General features: G+C 52.5%; 1 protein-coding gene across 3 annotated transcripts in view; it reads right to left on the bottom strand.

Moving 5' to 3' along the window:
* Positions 1 to 24,214, bottom strand: part of BICDL2 (BICD family like cargo adaptor 2) — a 141,155-nt gene that overhangs the window by 66,147 nt on the left and 50,794 nt on the right. For 2 of the 3 annotated variants that reach the window (XM_063935465.1, XM_063935464.1), the window contains exons 4-6: positions 10,302 to 10,418; positions 7,827 to 7,973; positions 4,046 to 4,222 (exon numbers count right to left, since the gene is read on the bottom strand). In XM_063935465.1, coding sequence (XP_063791535.1) covers positions 4,046 to 4,222; positions 7,827 to 7,973; positions 10,302 to 10,418 — 441 coding nt within the window. The remainder of the gene's footprint in view (positions 1 to 4,045; positions 4,223 to 7,826; positions 7,974 to 10,301; positions 10,419 to 24,214) is intronic. The other variant, XM_063935466.1, reaches the window with a different exon arrangement.

Here is a 24,214-nt window from a genome sequence, read left to right on the forward strand (position 1 = left end):
CTGTCATACAGTACAGGAGCACACAGCCAATCAGGAGAGTGATACAACGTGGCGCTCCATGATTGGCTGAAGAAACCCACTTAGACATCAGTCAGAGTGGGTTTCTGGCATTCGGGGTAAGGAGTCCCATGTGAAAACATGGGGCCCCTTTCAGTTCGTGGCTCGGCTTTCCGTTTTCTTATTTTATGCAAGTACGTGGATTACCCCTGGATTTCCCGAGGAGCCTGGACCCCTGGATCTCGTGAGTATAATTTCTTCAACAGGTAGCCCTTGGATTCTACTGGAGAAGAGGACCGACCTGCGTGGGAACATAAGGTAAGTATGTATGTATGTGTGTATGTATGTAATAAAATTATACTTTCACGGTGTGTGTGTCTTGTGTTTTTTTGGGTATTTTTTTAGTCGTAGTACTACAGGTACCAGCGGGCCCGTTTTTCCGCCGCATGCTGGTACTTGTGGTTCTCCAAGTACCAGCATGCGGGGGAGGCTTGCTGGGACTTGTAGTACTGCTACTAAAAACAATATCTTTTCTTTTACAACAAAGGCTATCAGCCCCCCCATCCGCAGCCCATTGGATGGGGGGGGACAGCCTCGGGCTTCACCCCTGGCCCTTGGGTGGCTGGGGGGGGGGACCCCTTGATTGAAGGGGTCCCCACTCCCCCAGGGTACCCCGGCCAGGGGTGACTAGTTGGATTTTTGATGCCACGGCCGCAGGGCACTATATAAAAGTGACCCCCGGCTGTGGCATTATCTGTCCAGCTAGTGGAGCCCGGTGCTGGTTTTAAAAATACGGGGGACCCCTACTCTTTTTGTCCCCCGTATTTTTGGAACCAGGACCAGGCGCAGAGCCCGATGCTGGTTGCTTAAATATGGGGGAACCCCTGTCATTTTTCCCCCCATATTTCTGCAACCAGGATCGGCTCAAAGAGCCCGAGGCTGGTTATGCTTAGGAGGGGGGACCCCACGCAATTTTTTTTAATAAAATAACAACTTTCCCACCCCTTCCCACTGATATACATGCACGGATCTCATGGATCCCTGCATGCCTATCCAATCACGGAAAAAAAAAAGCAGGTCTGTTTTTTTTTTGCACTTTTTTACGAGTTGTAATTTTTCACGGCAGTGTTTGGTTTTTTTTTGCTTTGCACTTCTTAGTAAATTACCGAGATTCATACTTAAACAGCCGCGTTTTGACCGATGGTGTATTCATTCGTAATTTTTTTCTTGGACTTGCAAAAAATTACGAATGCCCTCATCACTGCCGTGATTATTGCTTAGTAAATTACCGAGATGACACTTTGATGAAAAAACGGCATCTCGGTCAAAATCGGGAGCTTAGTAAATATACCCCATTGTTGCAGAATGGTGGATGCAAATCTGTATCAAATACATTAACACCGTTACTGCAGCCTTGAACAGTAGACTGGTGTAAAGGGTGATTATATGTTACAACACTTTTATACTATTCTCTGCGCTCCTTTCTTCGACGGGTGGTCTCTGTGGAAATATGATTCCCTCTATTGGAGGGCTCTCAATGTAATAATATTACAGAGATCATTACTACAGCATAGTCTCTAAAGGGAGCTTAACAGTAGCGAAATAGCACTGGTTAATTCTAACAATATTTCATAAAGCTTATTAAATCGCACAAACCCTTTTTTGCCTAAACAATACATTTACTGGATATTGGCCTCACTTTGATGACCTAACCCCACAGGCAAATTTTTCATTTCATTTCATTATTTTCTGCACTTTCAGGCTATCAGATTAAATACTATGCCTGCTCATGGTGCCTATTTTTAAGTATGGAAATAAAAGTTTAAAACATTTTAATATAGAACAATCATTTCAAAAGAGTGCGCCACACACTAAGCCCCTTTTTAGTGGTAGGCCCACTAGTGGCTTACACTAATAACCTCTGAAAAAATACTGTAATTTAGCTTAGTGGCGCACCTCCAACCCTCACTGATTTTTTCAAGGGCCTTTCTTGGTCCTGACTATAATCCTTTTTCTAAATGGTTGGTTTTATATCGATATCCTTAAATTAACTCTCACTTACCTGTGCAGTGTCTTTTGGACCTTGTGTCCCCTCCTTAGAGAGCGCGCGCACACACACACACACACACACACACACACACACACACACACACACACACACACACAATTAACCCACAAAGAGCCCTTTCACGCAGACACAGAGTATTATGGAGCAAGCACACAGCGCCCGTATCGCTAATGCCAAGCTTAGCCAGGTTGTAGATTAAGTACCCAGATTGGGGACGTAGGGGGACATTTACTAAGCAGTGATAAGAGCGGAGAAGTGAGCCAGTGGAGAAGTTGCCCATGGCAACCAATCAGCACTGAAGTAACATCTATAATTTGCATACTATAAAATGCTGCTGATTGGTTGATGGGGCAACTTCTCCACTGGCTCACTTCTCTGCTCTTATCACTGCTTAATAAATGTCCCACTTAGTACTTTAATAATCGCTCCCTCCCCTGCTATGACCCCCTGGTACCGCTGAGGTAATCTGGAGTCACACCAGAGGAGCTGCGCATCCCTGTCAGTCAGCGTCTGTGTCCACTACAGAGGGAAAATGGCGCTGGTGAGCTGCTGGATCCGCTCATAGTGAAGCCCCGCCCCTTCAATGGCGCACGGTCTTCCCGCTTTTTTTATACTGGCTGAGGTAATTTTGTGCTTAAAATGGAGACAGATCCGTTTTAAAGCTGTGTTGCCAGTTTGGGTACTGTGTACAGTGTACAGAGACGCAGCTGTGTACGGAGATGCATCCCGCCTCGGTTATGGCCGTGCGTCTCCGTACCCTCATGCCGCCATAATGGCCGGCGACCTGCTAACCGGGATGCCGGCTTAGTACTCACCACTCTTCTTACTTCTGGCTCTGTTAGGGGTGGCGGCGTGCTGCGGGAGTGTACGCTCGCTGTGGTGGGGCTTGCGAATAGTTCCCTCAGGAGCTGGTGTCCTGTCAGCGGGGAATGGGACCATTAACCCTTCAAGAGGTTGGGCCATCCCCCCCCCCTTACTAAGTCCCACGAAGCAGACAGTCTGCTGCCATCCAGTCCTAGCTGAAAATAACAAACATATAAAAGAAATGCAGAAAACTCTTCAGGAGTTCTCTTAGCTGTGACCGGCTCCTCCGGGCACATTTTCTAGACTGAGTCTGGTAGGAGGGGCATAGAGGGAGGAGCTAGCCCACACTCTCAAACTCTTAAAGTGCCGGTGGCTCCTAATGGACCCGTCTATACCCCATGGTACTAATGTGGACCCCAGCATCCTCTAGGACGTAACAGAAATTTAAAATGAGTCACCTGTGTGTCAGTCCCTGAGCCCCCACATCGATGGAGATCACACTGATAATCTACTTCTAGCTAGCGGCTGCCAGTCATGATGTGGCCAATCAGAGCACAGATGTGCGTCACCACACAGCCGACCCTGAGGAAGACGTGTACGCATCATTTACTGTAATACTGGGCCTAACGCAGACCCGATCGCTGCTGTACGATTATCGAATGACTGCACATGTGGATGCACCGCAATTCACCAAACAGCGACGGAATGGTGCGAAAATTTCGATCACTAGACTTTCGCAAGGTGATTGGCAGGAAGAGGACGTTTGGGGGTGGTAACATGACGTTTTCTGGGAGTGTCAGGGAAAACGCAGGCGTGTCCAAGTGGGTTTTATCGCATTCTCATATGTACTAACCCCCGGGCGCTGGGTTTTCGCCACCAAGGATATCACCATCTTTTGATGGTGATAACCTATAGAAGCCTATGGGCTTTTTTCGCACCTGCCACCTCATCCCGCTGCTCAGCGCCGACCCCTCCTCACCTGTGTCCAGGTGCCGCTGCACGATCGCCCAGCGCCTTCTCCCCCGCAGCACAGCCGTTTCTCCTTCCGGCTGCAGGGGGGAGGGGACTCCCTGCACACGTCACCTCTAACCTCGCTCTCTGGGGCTCATCCTCTAGGAAACGGTAGAGATAATGTTATTCTCATACAGAGGCACAGCGCTAGAGACGCCTCCTCACCTCATCTTCCCAGCCCGCCATGGTCTCTTGCATCTCAGAGTGCAGGGAATAGGGACTGCCTTGTAGAGTGTAGTGGCTGTCTCTCATCTGCAGCTCATCCTGCAACTCTCTCACGTGTATCTGCAGCAATCGCTGGCTGTCTCTCAGACTCTGCGCTTCCAACAGGACTTCCTGCAACTAATACAGACACATTATCACGGACTGTCTCTTTCTAGAGGAGTGTTAGTGTCTCATAAAGAGTGATTCCCTGGACATAGGACAGAGTGACATGATGACGAGGCAATATCATGAGACACCTCAGCAGAGTAATGTATCATGAGACACCTCAGCAGAGTAATGTATCATGAGACACCTCAGCAGAGTAATGTATCATGAGACACCTCAGCAGAGTAATGTATCATGAGACACCTCAGTAGAGTAACGTCATGAGACACCTCAGCAGAGTAATGTGTCATGAGACATCTCAGCAGAGTAATGTATCAAGAGACACCTCAGCAGAGTAATGTATCATGAGACATCTCAGCAGAGTAATGTATCACGAGACACCTCAGCAGAGTAATGTATCATGAGACACCTCAGCAGAGTAATGTATCATGAGACATCTCAGCAGAGTAATGTATCACGAGACACCTCAGCAGAGTAATGTATCATGAGACACCTCAGTAGAGTAACGTCATGAGACACCTCAGTAGAGTAATGTCACGAGACACCTCAGTGGAGTAATGTGTCATGAGACACCTCAGCAGAGTAATGTCACGAGACACCTCAGTGGAGTAATGTGTCATGAGACACCTCAGTAGAGTAATGTGTCATGAGACACCTCAGTAGAGTAATGTGTCATGAGACACCTCAGTAGAGTAATGTATCATGTGACACCTCAGTAGAGTAATGTGTCATGAGACACCTCAGCGGGGTAACGCCACGAGAGACCTCAGTAGAGTAATGTATCATGAGACACCTCAGCAGAGTAATGTCACGAGACACCTCAGTGGTGTAATGTGTCATGAGACACCTCAGCAGAGTAATGTCACGAGACACCTCAGTAGAGTAATGTATCATGAGACACCTCAGCAGAGTAATTTATCATGAGACACCTCAGTAGAGTAATGTATCATAAGACACCTCAGCAGAGTAACGTCATGAGACACCTCAGTAGAGTAATGTCACGAGACACCTCAGTGGAGTAATGTGTCATGAGACACCTCAGCAGAGTAATGTCACGAGACACCTCAGTAGAGTAATGTGTCATGAGACACCTCAGTAGAGTAATGTGTCATGAGACACCTCAGTAGAGTAATGTATCATGAGCCACCTCAGTAGAGTAATGTGTCATGAGACACCTCAGCGGGGTAACGCTACGAGAGACCTCAGTAGAGTAATGTATCATGAGACACCTCAGCAGAGTAATGTCATGAGACACCTCAGTGGAGTAATGTGTCATGAGACACCTCAGCAGAGTAATGTCACGAGACACCTCAGTAGAGTGATGTGTCATGAGCCACCTCAGTAGAGTAATGTATCATGAGACACCTCAGTAGATTAATGTATCATGAGACACCTCAGTAGAGTAATGTATCATGAGACACCTCAGCGGGGTAACGTCACGAAACACCTCAGTAGAGTAATGTATCATGAGACACCTCAGCGGGGTAACATCACGAGACACCTCAGCGGAGTAACGTCACGAGACACTTCAGTGGAGTAATGAGTCATGAGACACCTCAGCCGAGTAATGTCACGAGACACCTCAGTAGAGTAACGTCACGAGACACCTCAGTAGAGTAATGTGTCATGAGACACCTCAGCAAGGTAAAATAATGAGACACCTCAGCAGAGTAATATGTTATGAGACATCTCAGTAGAGTAACATCATGAGACACCTCAGTAGAGTAACGTCACGAGACACCTCAGTAGAGTAACGTCACGAGACACCTCAGCGGGGTAACATCACAAGACACCTCAGTGGAGTAATGTGTCATGAGACACCTCAGCGGGGTAAAATAATGAGACACCTCAGCAGAGTAACATCATGAGACACCTCAGCAGAGTAACATCATGAGACACCTCAGTAGAGTAACGTCACGAGACACCTCAGTAGAGTAATGTCACGAGACACCTCAGTGGAGTAATGTGTCATGAGACACCTCAGTAGAGTAATGTGTCATGAGACACCTCAGTAGAGTAATGTGTCATGAGACACCTCAGTAGAGTAATGTATCATGAGACACCTCAGTAGAGTAATGTGTCATGAGACACCTCAGTAGAGTAATGTGTCATGAGACACCTCAGTAGAGTAATGTGTCATGAGACACCTCAGTAGAGTAATGTATCATGAGACACCTCAGTAGAGTAATGTGTCATGAGACACCTCAGCGGGGTAACGCCACGAGAGACCTCAGTAGAGTAATGTATCATGAGACACCTCAGCAGAGTAATGTCACGAGACACCTCAGTGGTGTAATGTGTCATGAGACACCTCAGCAGAGTAATGTCACGAGACACCTCAGTAGAGTAATGTATCATGAGACACCTCAGCAGAGTAATTTATCATGAGACACCTCAGTAGAGTAATGTATCATAAGACACCTCAGCAGAGTAACGTCATGAGACACCTCAGTAGAGTAATGTCACGAGACACCTCAGTGGAGTAATGTGTCATGAGACACCTCAGCAGAGTAATGTCACGAGACACCTCAGTAGAGTAATGTGTCATGAGACACCTCAGTAGAGTAATATGTCATGAGACACCTCAGTAGAGTAATGTATCATGAGCCACCTCAGTAGAGTAATGTGTCATGAGACACCTCAGCGGGGTAACGCTACGAGAGACCTCAGTAGAGTAATGTATCATGAGACACCTCAGCAGAGTAATGTCATGAGACACCTCAGTGGAGTAATGTGTCATGAGACACCTCAGCAGAGTAATGTCACGAGACACCTCAGTAGAGTGATGTGTCATGAGCCACCTCAGTAGAGTAATGTATCATGAGACACCTCAGTAGATTAATGTATCATGAGACACCTCAGTAGAGTAATGTATCATGAGACACCTCAGCGGGGTAACGTCACGAAACACCTCAGTAGAGTAATGTATCATGAGACACCTCAGCGGGGTAACATCACGAGACACCTCAGCGGAGTAACGTCACGAGACACTTCAGTGGAGTAATGAGTCATGAGACACCTCAGCCGAGTAATGTCACGAGACACCTCAGTAGAGTAACGTCACGAGACACCTCAGTAGAGTAATGTGTCATGAGACACCTCAGCAAGGTAAAATAATGAGACACCTCAGCAGAGTAATATGTTATGAGACATCTCAGTAGAGTAACATCATGAGACACCTCAGTAGAGTAACGTCACGAGACACCTCAGTAGAGTAACGTCACGAGACACCTCAGCGGGGTAACATCACAAGACACCTCAGTGGAGTAATGTGTCATGAGACACCTCAGCGGGGTAAAATAATGAGACACCTCAGCAGAGTAACATCATGAGACACCTCAGCAGAGTAACATCATGAGACACCTCAGTAGAGTAACGTCACGAGACACCTCAGTAGAGTAATGTCACGAGACACCTCAGCGGGGTAACATCACGAGACACCTCAGTAGAGTAACACCTTCTGTACAGCGGAAATTTAAGCTTTAGAGCTGCTGCGTAGCGGTATTCCTGGCAGTCTATAGCGGTCACATAACTACATCCCTCTATAGCATGTCTGTATCTCACTGTCTCTATGTCCAAGGAAGTCTCATAGTCTCATCTTCCATTTGTCTCTTACCCTGGCTTCGGTCTCACGCTTCTGGATGTCCAGATTGAAGAGTGTCTCTTTCAGAGACAACTCTATATTGTGGGCATTCTCACTTTCCTCTCTGAGCTTTTTAATCTGAGACTCCATGTCTCTCTTTTTCTCCAGCAGGAGAGCGTTCTGCAGAGCAAACAAGAGGTATTATAGAATGCACTCTCACCTCCCACACCTCTCACCTCATACTGCAACCTCACTCGTCTGACCTCTCACCTCATCCTCACTCTCAGACCTCACCCTGCTCTCTCACCTGTCTAACTTCTCATCTCACCCTGCACGCTTACCTGTCAGCAAAGACGTGCGGTGGGGTGAGGCAGAGCCTGCCCCGTCATACTAACGTTTGTGCCAGAGTTTTGACTGTATAAATTATATGAAAAATACAAAGAATATGTTAGAAATATCTTCTATGTATTATTCTAATCATTGTTCTAGTCAAAATTCTGGAGTAAAAGATCAATAGCAGGTGAGACAGTGCCTCCCCCTCCCTGCCTGCCATATCCGCATACCTCTGTTCAAATCTCACCAAATTTCCAGCAGCATATACTGCTGCACCTGTGTATAACGTCCACATGTATATACAGCTGCACCTGTGTATAATACCCACATGTATATACCGCTGCACCTGTGTATAATGCCTACATGTATATACTGCTGCACCTGTGTATAATGCCCACATGTATATACTGCTGCACCTATGTATAATGCCCACATGTATATACTGCTGCACCTGTGTATAATGCCCACATGTATATACTGTGTATAATGCCCACATGTATATACCGCTGCACCTGTGTATAATGCCCACATGTATATACTGTGTATAATGCCCACATGTAAATACTGCTGCACCTGTGTATAATGGCCACATGTATATACTGTGTATAATGCACACATGTATATACTGCTACACCTGTGTATAATGCTCACATGTATATACTGCTGCACTTGTGTATAATGCCCACATGTATATACTGTGTATAATGCCCACATGTATATACTGCTGCACCTGTGTATAACGCCCACATGTATATTCTGCTGCACCTGTGTATAATGCCCACATGTATATACTGCTGCACCTGTGTATAATGCCCACATGTATATACTGTGTATAATGCCCACTTGTATATACCGCTGCACCTGTGTATGATGCCCACATGTATATACTGTGTATAATGCCCACATGAATATACTGCTGCACCTGTGTATAACGGCCACATGTATATACTGCGTATAATGCCCACATGTATATACTGCTACACCTGTGTATAATGCTCACATGTATATACTGCTGCACTTGTGTATAATGCCCACATGTATATACTGTGTATAATGCCCACATGTATATACTGCTGCACCTGTGTATAACGCCCACATGTATATACTGCTGCACCTGTGTATAATGCCCACATGTATATACTGCTGCACCTGTGTATAATGCCCACATGTATATACTGTGTATAATGCCCACTTGTATATACCGCTGCACCTGTGTATGATGCCCACATGTATATACTGTGTATAATGCCCACATGAATATACTGCTGCACCTGTGTATAACGGCCACATGTATATACTGTGTATAATGCCCACATGTATATACTGCTGCACCTGTGTATAATGCCCACATGTATATACTGCTGCACCTGTGTATAACGCCCACATGTATATACTGCTGCACCTGTGTATAATGCCCACATGTATATACCGCTGCACCTGTGTATAATGCCCACATGTATATACTGTGTATAATGCCCAATGTATATACCGCTGCACCTGTGTATAATGCCCACATGTATATACTGCTGCACCTGTGTATAATGCCCACATGTATATACTGCTGCACATGTGTATAATGCTCACATGTATATACTGCTGCACCTGTGTATAATGCCCACATGTATATACTGCTGCACCTGTGTATAATACCCACATGTATATACTGCTGCACCTGTGTATAATACCCACATGTATATACTGCTGCACCTGTGTAAAACGCCCACATGTATATACTGCTGCACCTGTGTATAACGCCCACATGTATATACTGCTGCACCTGTGTATAATGCCCACATGTATATACTGCTGCACCTGTGTATAATGGCCACATGTATATACTGCTGCACCTGTGTATAATGCCCACATGTATATACTGCTGCACCTGTGTAAAATGCCCCATGTATATACTGCTGCACCTGTGTATTTTCCCCACATGTATATACTGCTGCAACCTCACTTGTCTGACCTCTCACCTCAACCTGCGCTCTTATCTGCCTTACCTCACCCTACACTCTCACATGTCTGACCTCGTACTGCACCCTGCACTCTCTCCTGTCTCACCTCACCCTGGACTCTCATCCATCTAATTTCTCACCTCACCTGGCGCTCTCCCCTGTCTTATAACCAGCCGTAGAGATCTCCTTCTACGTACCCGCTGGCCTCTGTGCCACTTACCTCACTTTTTAGACTCTGCAGACATGGGGCGAATTGTCCTCGATTTAATGTTAGTTCCCGGTTCTCTTCTGTCAGAGACTGTAAGTGCAGAGTGAGAGACTGCTCAGTGTGAGAAGCCTGGAGAGACAGACAGAGATAGGACTGGGTGTGAGTTACTGTATTCAGGAGCTGGATCCATGCACTAGAACATACAATACAGAGACACCCCTTACACTAGAACATACAATACAGAGACACCCCTTACACTAGAACATACAATACAGAGACACCCCTTACACTAGAACATACAATACAGAGACACCCCTTACACTAGAACATACAATACAGACACCCCTTACACTAGAATATACAATACATAGACACCCTTACAATAGAATATACAATACAGAGACACCCCTTACACTAGAACATACAATACAGAGACACCCCTTACACTAGAATATACAATACAGAGACACCCCTTACACTAGAATATACAATACATAGACACCCTTACAATAAAATATACAATACAGAGACACCCCTTACACTAGAACATACAATACAGAGACACCCCTTACACTAGAATATACAATACAGAGACACCCCTTACACTAGAATATACAATACATAGACACCCTTACAATAGAATATACAATACAGAGACACCCCTTACACTAGAACATACAATACAGAGACACTCCTTACACTAGAATATACAATACAGAGACACTCCTTACACTAGAACATACAATACAGAGACAACCTTACACTAGAATATACAATACAGAGACTCCCTTACACTAGAACATACGATACAGAGACTCCCTTACACTAGAATATACAATACATAGACACCCTTACACTAGAACATACAATACAGAGACACCCTTACACTAGAATATACAATACAGAGACACCCTTACACTAGAACATACAATACATAGACATCCTTACACTAGAACATACGATACAGAGACACCCTTTACACTAGAACATACAATACAGAGACACCCTTACACTAGAACATACAATACATAGACACCCTTACACTAGAACATACAATACAGAGACACCGTTACACTGAAACATACAATACATAGACATCCTTACACTAGAACATACGATACAGAGACACCCTTACACTAGAACCTACAAAACAGAGACACCCTTACACTGCAACATACAATATGGAGACACCCTTACACTACAACATACAATACAGAGGCACCCTTACACTACAACATACAATACAGAGACACCCTTAGAATACAAGAAACATTACAGAGACACCCTTACACTAGAACACAGGTTCTCAAACTCGGTCCTCAGGACCCCACACGGTGCATGTTTTGCAGGTCTCCTCACAGAATCACAACTGACATAATTAACTCCACCTGTGGACCTTTTAAAATGTGTCAGTGATTAATTAATACACCTGTGCACCTGCTGGGTTACCTGCAAAACATGCACTGTGTGGGCTCCCGAGGACCGAGTTTGAGAACCACTGCACTAGAACATACAATACAGAGACACCCCTTACACTAGAACATACAATACAGAGACACCCTTACACTAGAACATACAATACAGAGACACCATTACACTAGAATATACAATACGGAGGCACTCGTACACTAGAACATACAATACAGAAGCAACCTTACACTAGAACATACAATACAGAGCAGAGACACCATTACACTATAACATACAATACAGAGACACCCGTACCCTAGAACATACAATACAGAGACACCCTTACCCTAGAACATACAATACAGAGACACCCTACATATCTCTGCAGCTCCCCTCCCCCATGCCATGCCTGTCTCTGGGTAATAGATCTCTGCAGGGTCCCCCCTGTGTCCTGCCTGTCTCTGGGTAATAGATCTCTGCAGGGTCCCTCTGTGTCCTGCCTGTGTCTGGGTAATAGATCTCTGCAGGGTCCCTCTGTGTCCTGCCTGTCTCTGGGTGACATATCTCTGCAGGGTCCCTCTGTGTCCTGCCTGTCTCTGGGTAATAGATCTCTGCAGGGTCCCTCTGTGTCCTGCCTGTGTCTGGGTGACAGATCTCTGCAGGGTCCCCCTGTGTCCTGCCTGTCTCTGGGTGATAGATCTCTGCAGAGTCCCCCCTGTGTCCTGCCTGTCTCTGGGTGACAGATCTCTGCAGGGTCCCCCTGTGTCCTGTCTGTCTCTGGGTGACAGATCTCTGCAGGGCCCCTCTGTGTCCTGCCTGTCTCTGGGTGATAGATCTCTGCAGGGTCCCTCTGTGTCCTGCCTGTCTCTGGGTGACAGATCTCTGCAGGGTCCCCTCTGTGTTCTGCCTGTCTCTGGGTAATAGATCTCTGCAGGGCCCCTCTGTGTCCTGCCTGTCTCAGGGTGACAGATCTCTGCAGGGTCCCTCTGTGTCCTGCCTGTCTCTGGGTGACAGATCTCTGCAGGGTCCCTCTGTGTCCTGCCTGTGTTTAGGTGACAGATCTCTGCAGGGTCCCCCGTTTCCTGCCTTTGTCTGGGTGACAGATCTCTGCAGGGTCCCCCTGTGTCCTGCCTGTCTCTGGGTGACAGATCTCTGCAGGGTCCCCCTGTGTCCTGCCTGTCTCTGGGTGACAGATCTCTGCAGTGTCCCCCTCTGTGTCCTGCCTGTCTCTGGGTGACGGATCTCTGCAGGGTCCCCCTGTGTCCTGCCTGTCTCTGGGTGACAGATCTCTGCAGGGTCCCTCTGTGTCCTGCACGTCTCTGGGTGACAGATCTCTGCAGGGTCCCCCTGTGTCCTGCCTGTCTCTGGGTGACAGATCTCTGCAGGGTCCCTCTGTGTCCTGCCTGTCTCTATGTGACAGATCTCTGCAGGGTCCCTCTGTGTCCTGCCTGTCTTTGGGTAATAGATCTCTGCAGGGACCCTCTGTGCTCTCCCTGTGTCTGGGTGACAGATCTCTGCAGGGTCCCTCTGTGTCCTGCCTGTCACTGGGTGACAGATCTCTGCAGGGTCCCCCCTGTGTCCTGCCTGTCTCTGGGTGACAGATCTCTGCAGGGTCCCCCTGTGTCCTGTCTGTCTCTGGGTGACAGATCTCTGCAGGGTCCCTCTGTGTCCTCCCTGTCTCTGGGTGACAGACCTCTGCAGGGTCCCTCTGTGTCCTGCCTGTCTCTGGGTGACAGATCTCTGCAGGGTCCCTCTGTGTCCTGTCTGTCTCTGGGTGACAGATCTCTGCAGGGTCCCTCTGTGTCCTGCCTGTCTCTGGGTGACAGATCTCTGCAGGGTCCCCCTGTGTCCTGCCTGTCTCTGGGTGACAGATCTCTGCAGTGTCCCCCTCTGTGTCCTGCCTGTCTCTGGGTGACGGATCTCTGCAGGGTCCCCCTGTGTCCTGCCTGTCTCTGGGTGACAGATCTCTGCAGGGTCCCCCCTGTGTTCTGCCTGTCTCTGGGTGACAGGTCTCTGCAGGGTCCCCCTGTGTCCTGCCTGTCTCTGGGTGACAGATCTCTGCAGGGTCCCTCTGTGTCCTGCCTGTCTCTGGGTGATAGATCTCTGCAGGGTCCCCCCTCTGTCCTGCCTGTGTCTGGGTGATAGATCTCTGCAGGGTCCCTCTGTGTCCTGCCTGTCTCTGGGTGACAGATCTCTGCAGGGTCCCCTCTGTGTCCTGCCTTTGTCTGGGTGACAGATCTCTGCAGGGCCCCTCTGTGTCCTGCCTGTCTCTGGGTGATAGATCTCTGCAGGGTCCCTCTGTGTCCTGCCTGTCTCTGGGTGACAGATCTCTGCAGGGTCCCCCTCTGTGTCCTGTCTGTCTCTGGGTGATAGATCTCTGCAGGGTCCCCCTGTGTCCTGCCTGTCTCTGGGTGATAGATCTCTGCAGGGTCCCTCTGTGTCCTGCCTGTCTCTGGGTGATAGATCTCTGCAGGGTCCCCCTGTGTCCTGCCTGTCTCTGGGTGACAGATCTCTGCAGGGTCCCCCTGTGTCCTGCCTGTCTCTGGGTGACAGATCTCTGCAGGGTCCCCTCTGTGTCCTGCCTGTCTCTGGGTGACAGATCTCTGCAGGGTCCCTCTGTGTCCTGCCTGTCTCTGGGTGATAGATCTCTGCAGGGTCCCCTCTGTGTCCTGCCTGTCTCTGGGTGACAGATCTCTGCAGGGTCCCCCCTGTGTCCTGCCTGTGTCTGGGTGACAGATCTCTGCAGGGTCCCCCTCTGTGTCCTGCCTGTCTCTGGGTGACAGATCTCTGCAGGGTCCCCCTGTGTCCTGCCTGTCTCTGGGTGATAGATCTCTGCAGGATCCCCCTCTGTGTCCTGCCTGTCTCTGGATGACAGATCTCTGCAGGGTCCCCCTGTGTCCTGCCTGTCTCTGGGTGATAGATCTCTGCAGAGTCCCCCCTGTGTCCTGCCTGTCTCTGGGTGATAGAACTCTGCAGGGTCCCTCTGTGTCCTGCCTGTGTCTGGGTGACAGATCTCTGCAGGGTCCCTCTGTGCCCTGCCTGTCTCTAGGTGATAGATCTCTGCAGGGTCCCCCTGTGTCTTGTCTGTGTCTGGGTGATAGATCTCTGCAGGGTCCCCCTGTGTCCTGTCTGTGTCTGGGTGATAGATCTCTGCAGGGTTCCTCTGTGTCCTGCCTGTCTCTGGATGACAGATCTCTGCAGGGTCCATCTGTGCCCTGCCTGTCTCTGGGTGACAGATCTCTGCAGGGTCCCTCTGTGTCCTGCCTGTGTCTGGGTGACAGATCTCTGCAGGGTCCCTCTGTGTCCTGCCTGTCTCTGGGTAATAGATCTCTGCAGGGTCCCTCTGTGTCCTGCCTGTCTCTGGGTGACAGATCTCTGCAGGGTCCCCTCTGTGTCCTGCCTGTCTCTGGGTGACAGATCTCTGCAGGGTCCCCTCTGTGTCCTGCCTGTCTCTGGGTGACAGATCTTTGCAGGGTCCCTCTGTGTCCTGCCTGTCTCTGGGTGACAGATCTCTGCAGGGTCCCCCTGTGTCCTGTCTGTCTCTGGGTGACAGATCTCTGCAGGGTCCCTCTGTGTCCTGCCTGTCTCTGGGTGACAGATCTCTGCAGGGTCCCCTCTGTGTCCTGCCTGTCTCTGGGTGACAGATCTTTGCAGGGTCCCTCTGTGTCCTGCCTGTCTCTGGGTGACAGATCTCTGCAGGGTCCCCCTGTGTCCTGTCTGTCTCTGGGTGACAGATCTCTGCAGGGTCCCTCTGTGTCCTCCCTGTCTCTGGGTGACAGATCTCTGCAGGGTCCCTCTGTGTCCTGCCTGTCTCTGGGTGACAGATCTCTGCAGGGTCCCTCTGTGTCCTGTCTGTCTCTGGGTGACAGATCTCTGCAGGGTCCCTCTGTGTCCTGCCTGTCTCTGGGTGACAGATCTCTGCAGGGTCCCTCTGTGTCCTGCCTGTCTCTGGGTAATAGATCTCTGCAGGGTCCCCTCTGTGTCCTGCCTGTCTCTGGGTAATAGATCTCTGCAGGGTCCCCCTGCGTCCTGCCTGTCTCTGGGTAATAGATCTCTGCAGGGTCCCCTCTGTGTCCTGCCTGTCTCTGGGTGACAGATCTCTGCAGGGTCCATCTGTGTCCTGTCTGTCTCTGGGTGACAGATCTCTGCAGGGTCCCCCTGTGTCCTGCCTGTCTCTGGGTGACAGATCTCTGCAGGGTCCCCCTTGTGTTCTGCCTGTCTCTGGGTGACAGGTCTCTGCAGGGTCCCCCTGTGTCCTGCCTGTCTCTGGGTGACAGATCTCTGCAGGGTCCCTCTGCGTCCTGCCTGTCTCTGGGTGATAGATCTCTGCAGGGTCCCCCCTCTGTCCTGCCTGTGTCTGGGTGATAGATCTCTGCAGGGTCCCTCTGTGTCCTGCCTGTCTCTGGGTGACAGATCTCTGCAGGGTCCCCTCTGTGTCCTGCCTGTCTCTGGGTAATAGATCTCTGCAGGGTCCCCCTCTGTGTCCTGCCTGTCTCTGTGTGATAGATCTCTGTAGGGTCTCCCTGTGTCCTGCCTGTCTCTGGGTGACAGATGTCTGCAGGGTCCCCCTGTGTCCTGCCTGTCTCTGGGTGACAGATCTCTGCAGGGTCCCCCCTGTGTCCTGCCTGTCTCTGGGTGACAGATCTCTGCAGGGTCCCCCTCTGTGTCCTGTCTGTCTCTGGGTGACAGATCTCTGCAGGGTCCCTCTGTGTCCTGCCTGTCTCTGGGTGATATTTCTCTGCAGGGTCCCTCTGTGTCCTGCCTGTCTCTGGGTAATAGATCTCTGCAGGGTCCCCTCTGTGTCCTGCCTGTCTCTGGGTAATAGATCTGTGCAGGGTCCCCCTGCGTCCTGCCTGTCTCTGGGTAATAGATCTCTGCAGGGTCCCCTCTGTGTCCTGCCTGTCTCTGGGTGACAGATCTCTGCAGGGTCCCCCTGTGTCCTGCCTGTCTCTGGGTGACAGATCTCTGCAGGGTCCCCCCTGTGTTCTGCCTGTCTCTGGGTGACAGGTCTCTGCAGGGTCCCCCTGTGTCCTGCCTGTCTCTGGGTGACAGATCTCTGCAGGGTCCCTCTGTGTCCTGCCTGTCTCTGGGTGATAGATCTCTGCAGGGTCCCCCCTCTGTCCTGCCTGTGTCTGGGTGATAGATCTCTGCAGGGTCCCTCTGTGTCCTGCCTGTCTCTGGGTGACAGATCTCTGCAGGGTCCCCTCTGTGTCCTGCCTATGTCTGGGTGACAGATCTCTGCAGGGCCCCTCTGTGTCCTGCCTGTCTCTGGGTGATAGATCTCTGCAGGGTCCCTCTGTGTCCTGCCTGTCTCTGGGTGACAGATCTCTGCAGGGTCCCCCTCTGTGTCCTGTCTGTCTCTGGGTGATAGATCTCTGCAGGGTCCCCCTGTGTCCTGCCTGTCTCTGGGTGATAGATCTCTGCAGGGTCCCTCTGTGTCCTGCCTGTCTCTGGGTGATAGATCTCTGCAGGGTCCCCCTGTGTCCTGCCTGTCTCTGGGTGACAGATCTCTGCAGGGTCCCCCTGTGTCCTGCCTGTCTCTGGGTGACAGATCTCTGCAGGGTCCCCTCTGTGTCCTGCCTGTCTCTGGGTGACAGATCTCTGCAGGGTCCCTCTGTGTCCTGCCTGTCTCTGGGTGATAGATCTCTGCAGGGTCCCCTCTGTGTCCTGCCTGTCTCTGGGTGACAGATCTCTGCAGGGTCCCCCCTGTGTCCTGCCTGTGTCTGGGTGACAGATCTCTGCAGGGTCCCCCTCTGTGTCCTGCCTGTCTCTGGGTGACAGATCTCTGCAGGGTCCCCCTGTGTCCTGCCTGTCTCTGGGTGATAGATCTCTGCAGGATCCCCCTCTGTGTCCTGCCTGTCTCTGGATGACAGATCTCTGCAGGGTCCCCCTGTGTCCTGCCTGTCTCTGGGTGATAGATCTCTGCAGAGTCCCCCCTGTGTCCTGCCTGTCTCTGGGTGATAGAACTCTGCAGGGTCCCTCTGTGTCCTGCCTGTGTCTGGGTGACAGACCTCTGCAGGGTCCCTCTGTGCCCTGCCTGTCTCTAGGTGATAGATCTCTGCAGGGTCCCCCTGTGTCTTGTCTGTGTCTGGGTGATAGATCTCTGCAGGGTCCCCCTGTGTCCTGTCTGTGTCTGGGTGATAGATCTCTGCAGGGTTCCTCTGTGTCCTGCCTGTCTCTGGATGACAGATCTCTGCAGGGTCCATCTGTGCCCTGCCTGTCTCTGGGTGACAGATCTCTGCAGGGTCCCCCTGTGTCCTGCCTGTGTCTGGGTGACAGATCTCTGCAGGGTCCCTCTGTGTCCTGCCTGTCTCTGGGTAATAGATCTCTGCAGGGTCCCTCTGTGTCCTGCCTGTCTCTGGGTGACAGATCTCTGCAGGGTCCCCTCTGTGTCCTGCCTGTCTCTGGGTGACAGATCTCTGCAGGGTCCCCTCTGTGTCCTGCCTGTCTCTGGGTGACAGATCTTTGCAGGGTCCCTCTGTGTCCTGCCTGTCTCTGGGTGACAGATCTCTGCAGGGTCCCCCTGTGTCCTGTCTGTCTCTGGGTGACAGATCTCTGCAGGGTCCCTCTGTGTCCTGCCTGTCTCTGGGTGACAGATCTCTGCAGGGTCCCCTCTGTGTCCTGCCTGTCTCTGGGTGACAGATCTTTGCAGGGTCCCTCTGTGTCCTGCCTGTCTCTGGGTGACAGATCTCTGCAGGGTCCCCCTGTGTCCTGTCTGTCTCTGGGTGACAGATCTCTGCAGGGTCCCTCTGTGTCCTCCCTGTCTCTGGGTGACAGATCTCTGCAGGGTCCCTCTGTGTCCTGCCTGTCTCTGGGTGACAGATCTCTGCAGGGTCCCTCTGTGTCCTGTCTGTCTCTGGGTGACAGATCTCTGCAGGGTCCCTCTGTGTCCTGCCTGTCTCTGGGTGACAGATCTCTGCAGGGTCCCTCTGTGTCCTGCCTGTCTCTGGGTAATAGATCTCTGCAGGGTCCCCTCTGTGTCCTGCCTGTCTCTGGGTAATAGATCTCTGCAGGGTCCCCCTGCGTCCTGCCTGTCTCTGGGTAATAGATCTCTGCAGGGTCCCCTCTGTGTCCTGCCTGTCTCTGGGTGACAGATCTCTGCAGGGTCCATCTGTGTCCTGTCTGTCTCTGGGTGACAGATCTCTGCAGGGTCCCCCTGTGTCCTGCCTGTCTCTGGGTGACAGATCTCTGCAGGGTCCCCCCTGTGTTCTGCCTGTCTCTGGGTGACAGGTCTCTGCAGGGTCCCCCTGTGTCCTGCCTGTCTCTGGGTGACAGATCTCTGCAGGGTCCCTCTGCGTCCTGCCTGTCTCTGGGTGATAGATCTCTGCAGGGTCCCCCCTCTGTCCTGCCTGTGTCTGGGTGATAGATCTCTGCAGGGTCCCTCTGTGTCCTGCCTGTCTCTGGGTGACAGATCTCTGCAGGGTCCCCTCTGTGTCCGGCCTGTCTCTGGGTAATAGATCTCTGCAGGGTCCCCCTCTGTGTCCTGCCTGTCTCTGTGTGATAGATCTCTGTAGGGTCTCCCTGTGTCCTGCCTGTCTCTGGGTGACAGATGTCTGCAGGGTCCCCCTGTGTCCTGCCTGTCTCTGGGTGACAGATCTCTGCAGGGTCCCCCCTGTGTCCTGCCTGTCTCTGGGTGACAGATCTCTGCAGGGTCCCCCTCTGTGTCCTGTCTGTCTCTGGGTGACAGATCTCTGCAGGGTCCCTCTGTGTCCTGCCTGTCTCTGGGTAATAGATCTCTGCAGGGTCCCCCTCTGTGTCCTGCCTGTCTCTGTGTGATAGATCTCTGTAGGGTCTCCCTGTGTCCTGCCTGTCTCTGGGTGACAGATGTCTGCAGGGTCCCCCTGTGTCCTGCCTGTCTCTGGGTGACAGATCTCTGCAGGGTCCCCCCTGTGTCCTGCCTGTCTCTGGGTGACAGATCTCTGCAGGGTCCCCCTCTGTGTCCTGCCTGTCTCTGGGTGACAGATCTCTGCAGGGTCCCCCCTGTGTTCTGCCTGTCTCTGGGTGACAGGTCTCTGCAGGGTCCCCCTGTGTCCTGCCTGTCTCTGGGTGACAGATCTCTGCAGGGTCCCTCTGCGTCCTGCCTGTCTCTGGGTGATAGATCTCTGCAGGGTCCCCCCTCTGTCCTGCCTGTGTCTGGGTGATAGATCTCTGCAGGGTCCCTCTGTGTCCTGCCTGTCTCTGGGTGACAGATCTCTGCAGGGTCCCCTCTGTGTCCTGCCTGTCTCTGGGTAATAGATCTCTGCAGGGTCCCCCTCTGTGTCCTGCCTGTCTCTGTGTGATAGATCTCTGTAGGGTCTCCCTGTGTCCTGCCTGTCTCTGGGTGACAGATGTCTGCAGGGTCCCCCTGTGTCCTGCCTGTCTCTGGGTGACAGATCTCTGCAGGGTCCCCCCTGTGTCCTGCCTGTCTCTGGGTGACAGATCTCTGCAGGGTCCCCCTCTGTGTCCTGTCTGTCTCTGGGTGACAGATCTCTGCAGGGTCCCTCTGTGTCCTGCCTGTCTCTGGGTGATATTTCTCTGCAGGGTCCCTCTGTGTCCTGCCTGTCTCTGGATGACAGATCTCTGCAGGGTCCCCCTGTGTCCTGCCTGTCTCTGGGTGATAGATCTCTGCAGAGTCCCCCCTGTGTCCTGCCTGTCTCTGGGTGATAGAACTCTGCAGGGTCCCTCTGTGTCCTGCCTGTGTCTGGGTGACAGATCTCTGCAGGGTCCCTCTGTGCCCTGCCTGTCTCTAGGTGATAGATCTCTGCAGGGTCCCCCTGTGTCTTGTCTGTGTCTGGGTGATAGATCTCTGCAGGGTCCCCCTGTGTCCTGTCTGTGTCTGGGTGATAGATCTCTGCAGGGTTCCTCTGTGTCCTGCCTGTCTCTGGATGACAGATCTCTGCAGGGTCCATCTGTGCCCTGCCTGTCTCTGGGTGACAGATCTCTGCAGGGTCCCTCTGTGTCCTGCCTGTGTCTGGGTGACAGATCTCTGCAGGGTCCCTCTGTGTCCTGCCTGTCTCTGGGTAATAGATCTCTGCAGGGTCCCTCTGTGTCCTGCCTGTCTCTGGGTGACAGATCTCTGCAGGGTCCCCTCTGTGTCCTGCCTGTCTCTGGGTGACAGATCTCTGCAGGGTCCCCTCTGTGTCCTGCCTGTCTCTGGGTGACAGATCTTTGCAGGGTCCCTCTGTGTCCTGCCTGTCTCTGGGTGACAGATCTCTGCAGGGTCCCCCTGTGTCCTGTCTGTCTCTGGGTGACAGATCTCTGCAGGGTCCCTCTGTGTCCTGCCTGTCTCTGGGTGACAGATCTCTGCAGGGTCCCCTCTGTGTCCTGCCTGTCTCTGGGTGACAGATCTTTGCAGGGTCCCTCTGTGTCCTGCCTGTCTCTGGGTGACAGATCTCTGCAGGGTCCCCCTGTGTCCTGTCTGTCTCTGGGTGACAGATCTCTGCAGGGTCCCTCTGTGTCCTCCCTGTCTCTGGGTGACAGATCTCTGCAGGGTCCCTCTGTGTCCTGCCTGTCTCTGGGTGACAGATCTCTGCAGGGTCCCTCTGTGTCCTGTCTGTCTCTGGGTGACAGATCTCTGCAGGGTCCCTCTGTGTCCTGCCTGTCTCTGGGTGACAGATCTCTGCAGGGTCCCCCTGTGTCCTGCCTGTCTCTGGGTAATAGATCTCTGCAGGGTCCCCTCTGTGTCCTGCCTGTCTCTGGGTAATAGATCTCTGCAGGGTCCCCCTGCGTCCTGCCTGTCTCTGGGTAATAGATCTCTGCAGGGTCCCCTCTGTGTCCTGCCTGTCTCTGGGTGACAGATCTCTGCAGGGTCCATCTGTGTCCTGTCTGTCTCTGGGTGACAGATCTCTGCAGGGTCCCCCTGTGTCCTGCCTGTCTCTGGGTGACAGATCTCTGCAGGGTCCCCCTTGTGTTCTGCCTGTCTCTGGGTGACAGGTCTCTGCAGGGTCCCCCTGTGTCCTGCCTGTCTCTGGGTGACAGATCTCTGCAGGGTCCCTCTGCGTCCTGCCTGTCTCTGGGTGATAGATCTCTGCAGGGTCCCCCCTCTGTCCTGCCTGTGTCTGGGTGATAGATCTCTGCAGGGTCCCTCTGTGTCCTGCCTGTCTCTGGGTGACAGATCTCTGCAGGGTCCCCTCTGTGTCCTGCCTGTCTCTGGGTAATAGATCTCTGCAGGGTCCCCCTCTGTGTCCTGCCTGTCTCTGTGTGATAGATCTCTGTAGGGTCTCCCTGTGTCCTGCCTGTCTCTGGGTGACAGATGTCTGCAGGGTCCCCCTGTGTCCTGCCTGTCTCTGGGTGACAGATCTCTGCAGGGTCCCCCCTGTGTCCTGCCTGTCTCTGGGTGACAGATCTCTGCAGGGTCCCCCTCTGTGTCCTGTCTGTCTCTGGGTGACAGATCTCTGCAGGGTCCCTCTGTGTCCTGCCTGTCTCTGGGTGATATTTCTCTGCAGGGTCCCTCTGTGTCCTGCCTGTCTCTGGGTAATAGATCTCTGCAGGGTCCCCTCTGTGTCCTGCCTGTCTCTGGGTAATAGATCTGTGCAGGGTCCCCCTGCGTCCTGCCTGTCTCTGGGTAATAGATCTCTGCAGGGTCCCCTCTGTGTCCTGCCTGTCTCTGGGTGACAGATCTCTGCAGGGTCCCCCTGTGTCCTGCCTGTCTCTGGGTGACAGATCTCTGCAGGGTCCCCCCTGTGTTCTGCCTGTCTCTGGGTGACAGGTCTCTGCAGGGTCCCCCTGTGTCCTGCCTGTCTCTGGGTGACAGATCTCTGCAGGGTCCCTCTGTGTCCTGCCTGTCTCTGGGTGATAGATCTCTGCAGGGTCCCCCCTCTGTCCTGCCTGTGTCTGGGTGATAGATCTCTGCAGGGTCCCTCTGTGTCCTGCCTGTCTCTGGGTGACAGATCTCTGCAGGGTCCCCTCTGTGTCCTGCCTATGTCTGGGTGACAGATCTCTGCAGGGCCCCTCTGTGTCCTGCCTGTCTCTGGGTGATAGATCTCTGCAGGGTCCCTCTGTGTCCTGCCTGTCTCTGGGTGACAGATCTCTGCAGGGTCCCCCTCTGTGTCCTGTCTGTCTCTGGGTGATAGATCTCTGCAGGGTCCCCCTGTGTCCTGCCTGTCTCTGGGTGATAGATCTCTGCAGGGTCCCTCTGTGTCCTGCCTGTCTCTGGGTGATAGATCTCTGCAGGGTCCCCCTGTGTCCTGCCTGTCTCTGGGTGACAGATCTCTGCAGGGTCCCCCTGTGTCCTGCCTGTCTCTGGGTGACAGATCTCTGCAGGGTCCCCTCTGTGTCCTGCCTGTCTCTGGGTGACAGATCTCTGCAGGGTCCCTCTGTGTCCTGCCTGTCTCTGGGTGATAGATCTCTGCAGGGTCCCCTCTGTGTCCTGCCTGTCTCTGGGTGACAGATCTCTGCAGGGTCCCCCCTGTGTCCTGCCTGTGTCTGGGTGACAGATCTCTGCAGGGTCCCCCTCTGTGTCCTGCCTGTCTCTGGGTGACAGATCTCTGCAGGGTCCCCCTGTGTCCTGCCTGTCTCTGGGCGATAGATCTCTGCAGGATCCCCCTCTGTGTCCTGCCTGTCTCTGGATGACAGATCTCTGCAGGGTCCCCCTGTGTCCTGCCTGTCTCTGGGTGATAGATCTCTGCAGAGTCCCCCCTGTGTCCTGCCTGTCTCTGGGTGATAGAACTCTGCAGGGTCCCTCTGTGTCCTGCCTGTGTCTGGGTGACAGACCTCTGCAGGGTCCCTCTGTGCCCTGCCTGTCTCTAGGTGATAGATCTCTGCAGGGTCCCCCTGTGTCTTGTCTGTGTCTGGGTGATAGATCTCTGCAGGGTCCCCCTGTGTCCTGTCTGTGTCTGGGTGATAGATCTCTGCAGGGTTCCTCTGTGTCCTGCCTGTCTCTGGATGACAGATCTCTGCAGGGTCCATCTGTGCCCTGCCTGTCTCTGGGTGACAGATCTCTGCAGGGTCCCCCTGTGTCCTGCCTGTGTCTGGGTGACAGATCTCTGCAGGGTCCCTCTGTGTCCTGCCTGTCTCTGGGTAATAGATCTCTGCAGGGTCCCTCTGTGTCCTGCCTGTCTCTGGGTGACAGATCTCTGCAGGGTCCCCTCTGTGTCCTGCCTGTCTCTGGGTGACAGATCTCTGCAGGGTCCCCTCTGTGTCCTGCCTGTCTCTGGGTGACAGATCTTTGCAGGGTCCCTCTGTGTCCTGCCTGTCTCTGGGTGACAGATCTCTGCAGGGTCCCCCTGTGTCCTGTCTGTCTCTGGGTGACAGATCTCTGCAGGGTCCCTCTGTGTCCTGCCTGTCTCTGGGTGACAGATCTCTGCAGGGTCCCCTCTGTGTCCTGCCTGTCTCTGGGTGACAGATCTTTGCAGGGTCCCTCTGTGTCCTGCCTGTCTCTGGGTGACAGATCTCTGCAGGGTCCCCCTGTGTCCTGTCTGTCTCTGGGTGACAGATCTCTGCAGGGTCCCTCTGTGTCCTCCCTGTCTCTGGGTGACAGATCTCTGCAGGGTCCCTCTGTGTCCTGCCTGTCTCTGGGTGACAGATCTCTGCAGGGT

Source organism: Pseudophryne corroboree, chromosome 7 (assembly GCF_028390025.1).
Source record: "Pseudophryne corroboree isolate aPseCor3 chromosome 7, aPseCor3.hap2, whole genome shotgun sequence".
In the NCBI taxonomy this organism is placed as follows: domain Eukaryota; kingdom Metazoa; phylum Chordata; class Amphibia; order Anura; family Myobatrachidae; genus Pseudophryne; species Pseudophryne corroboree.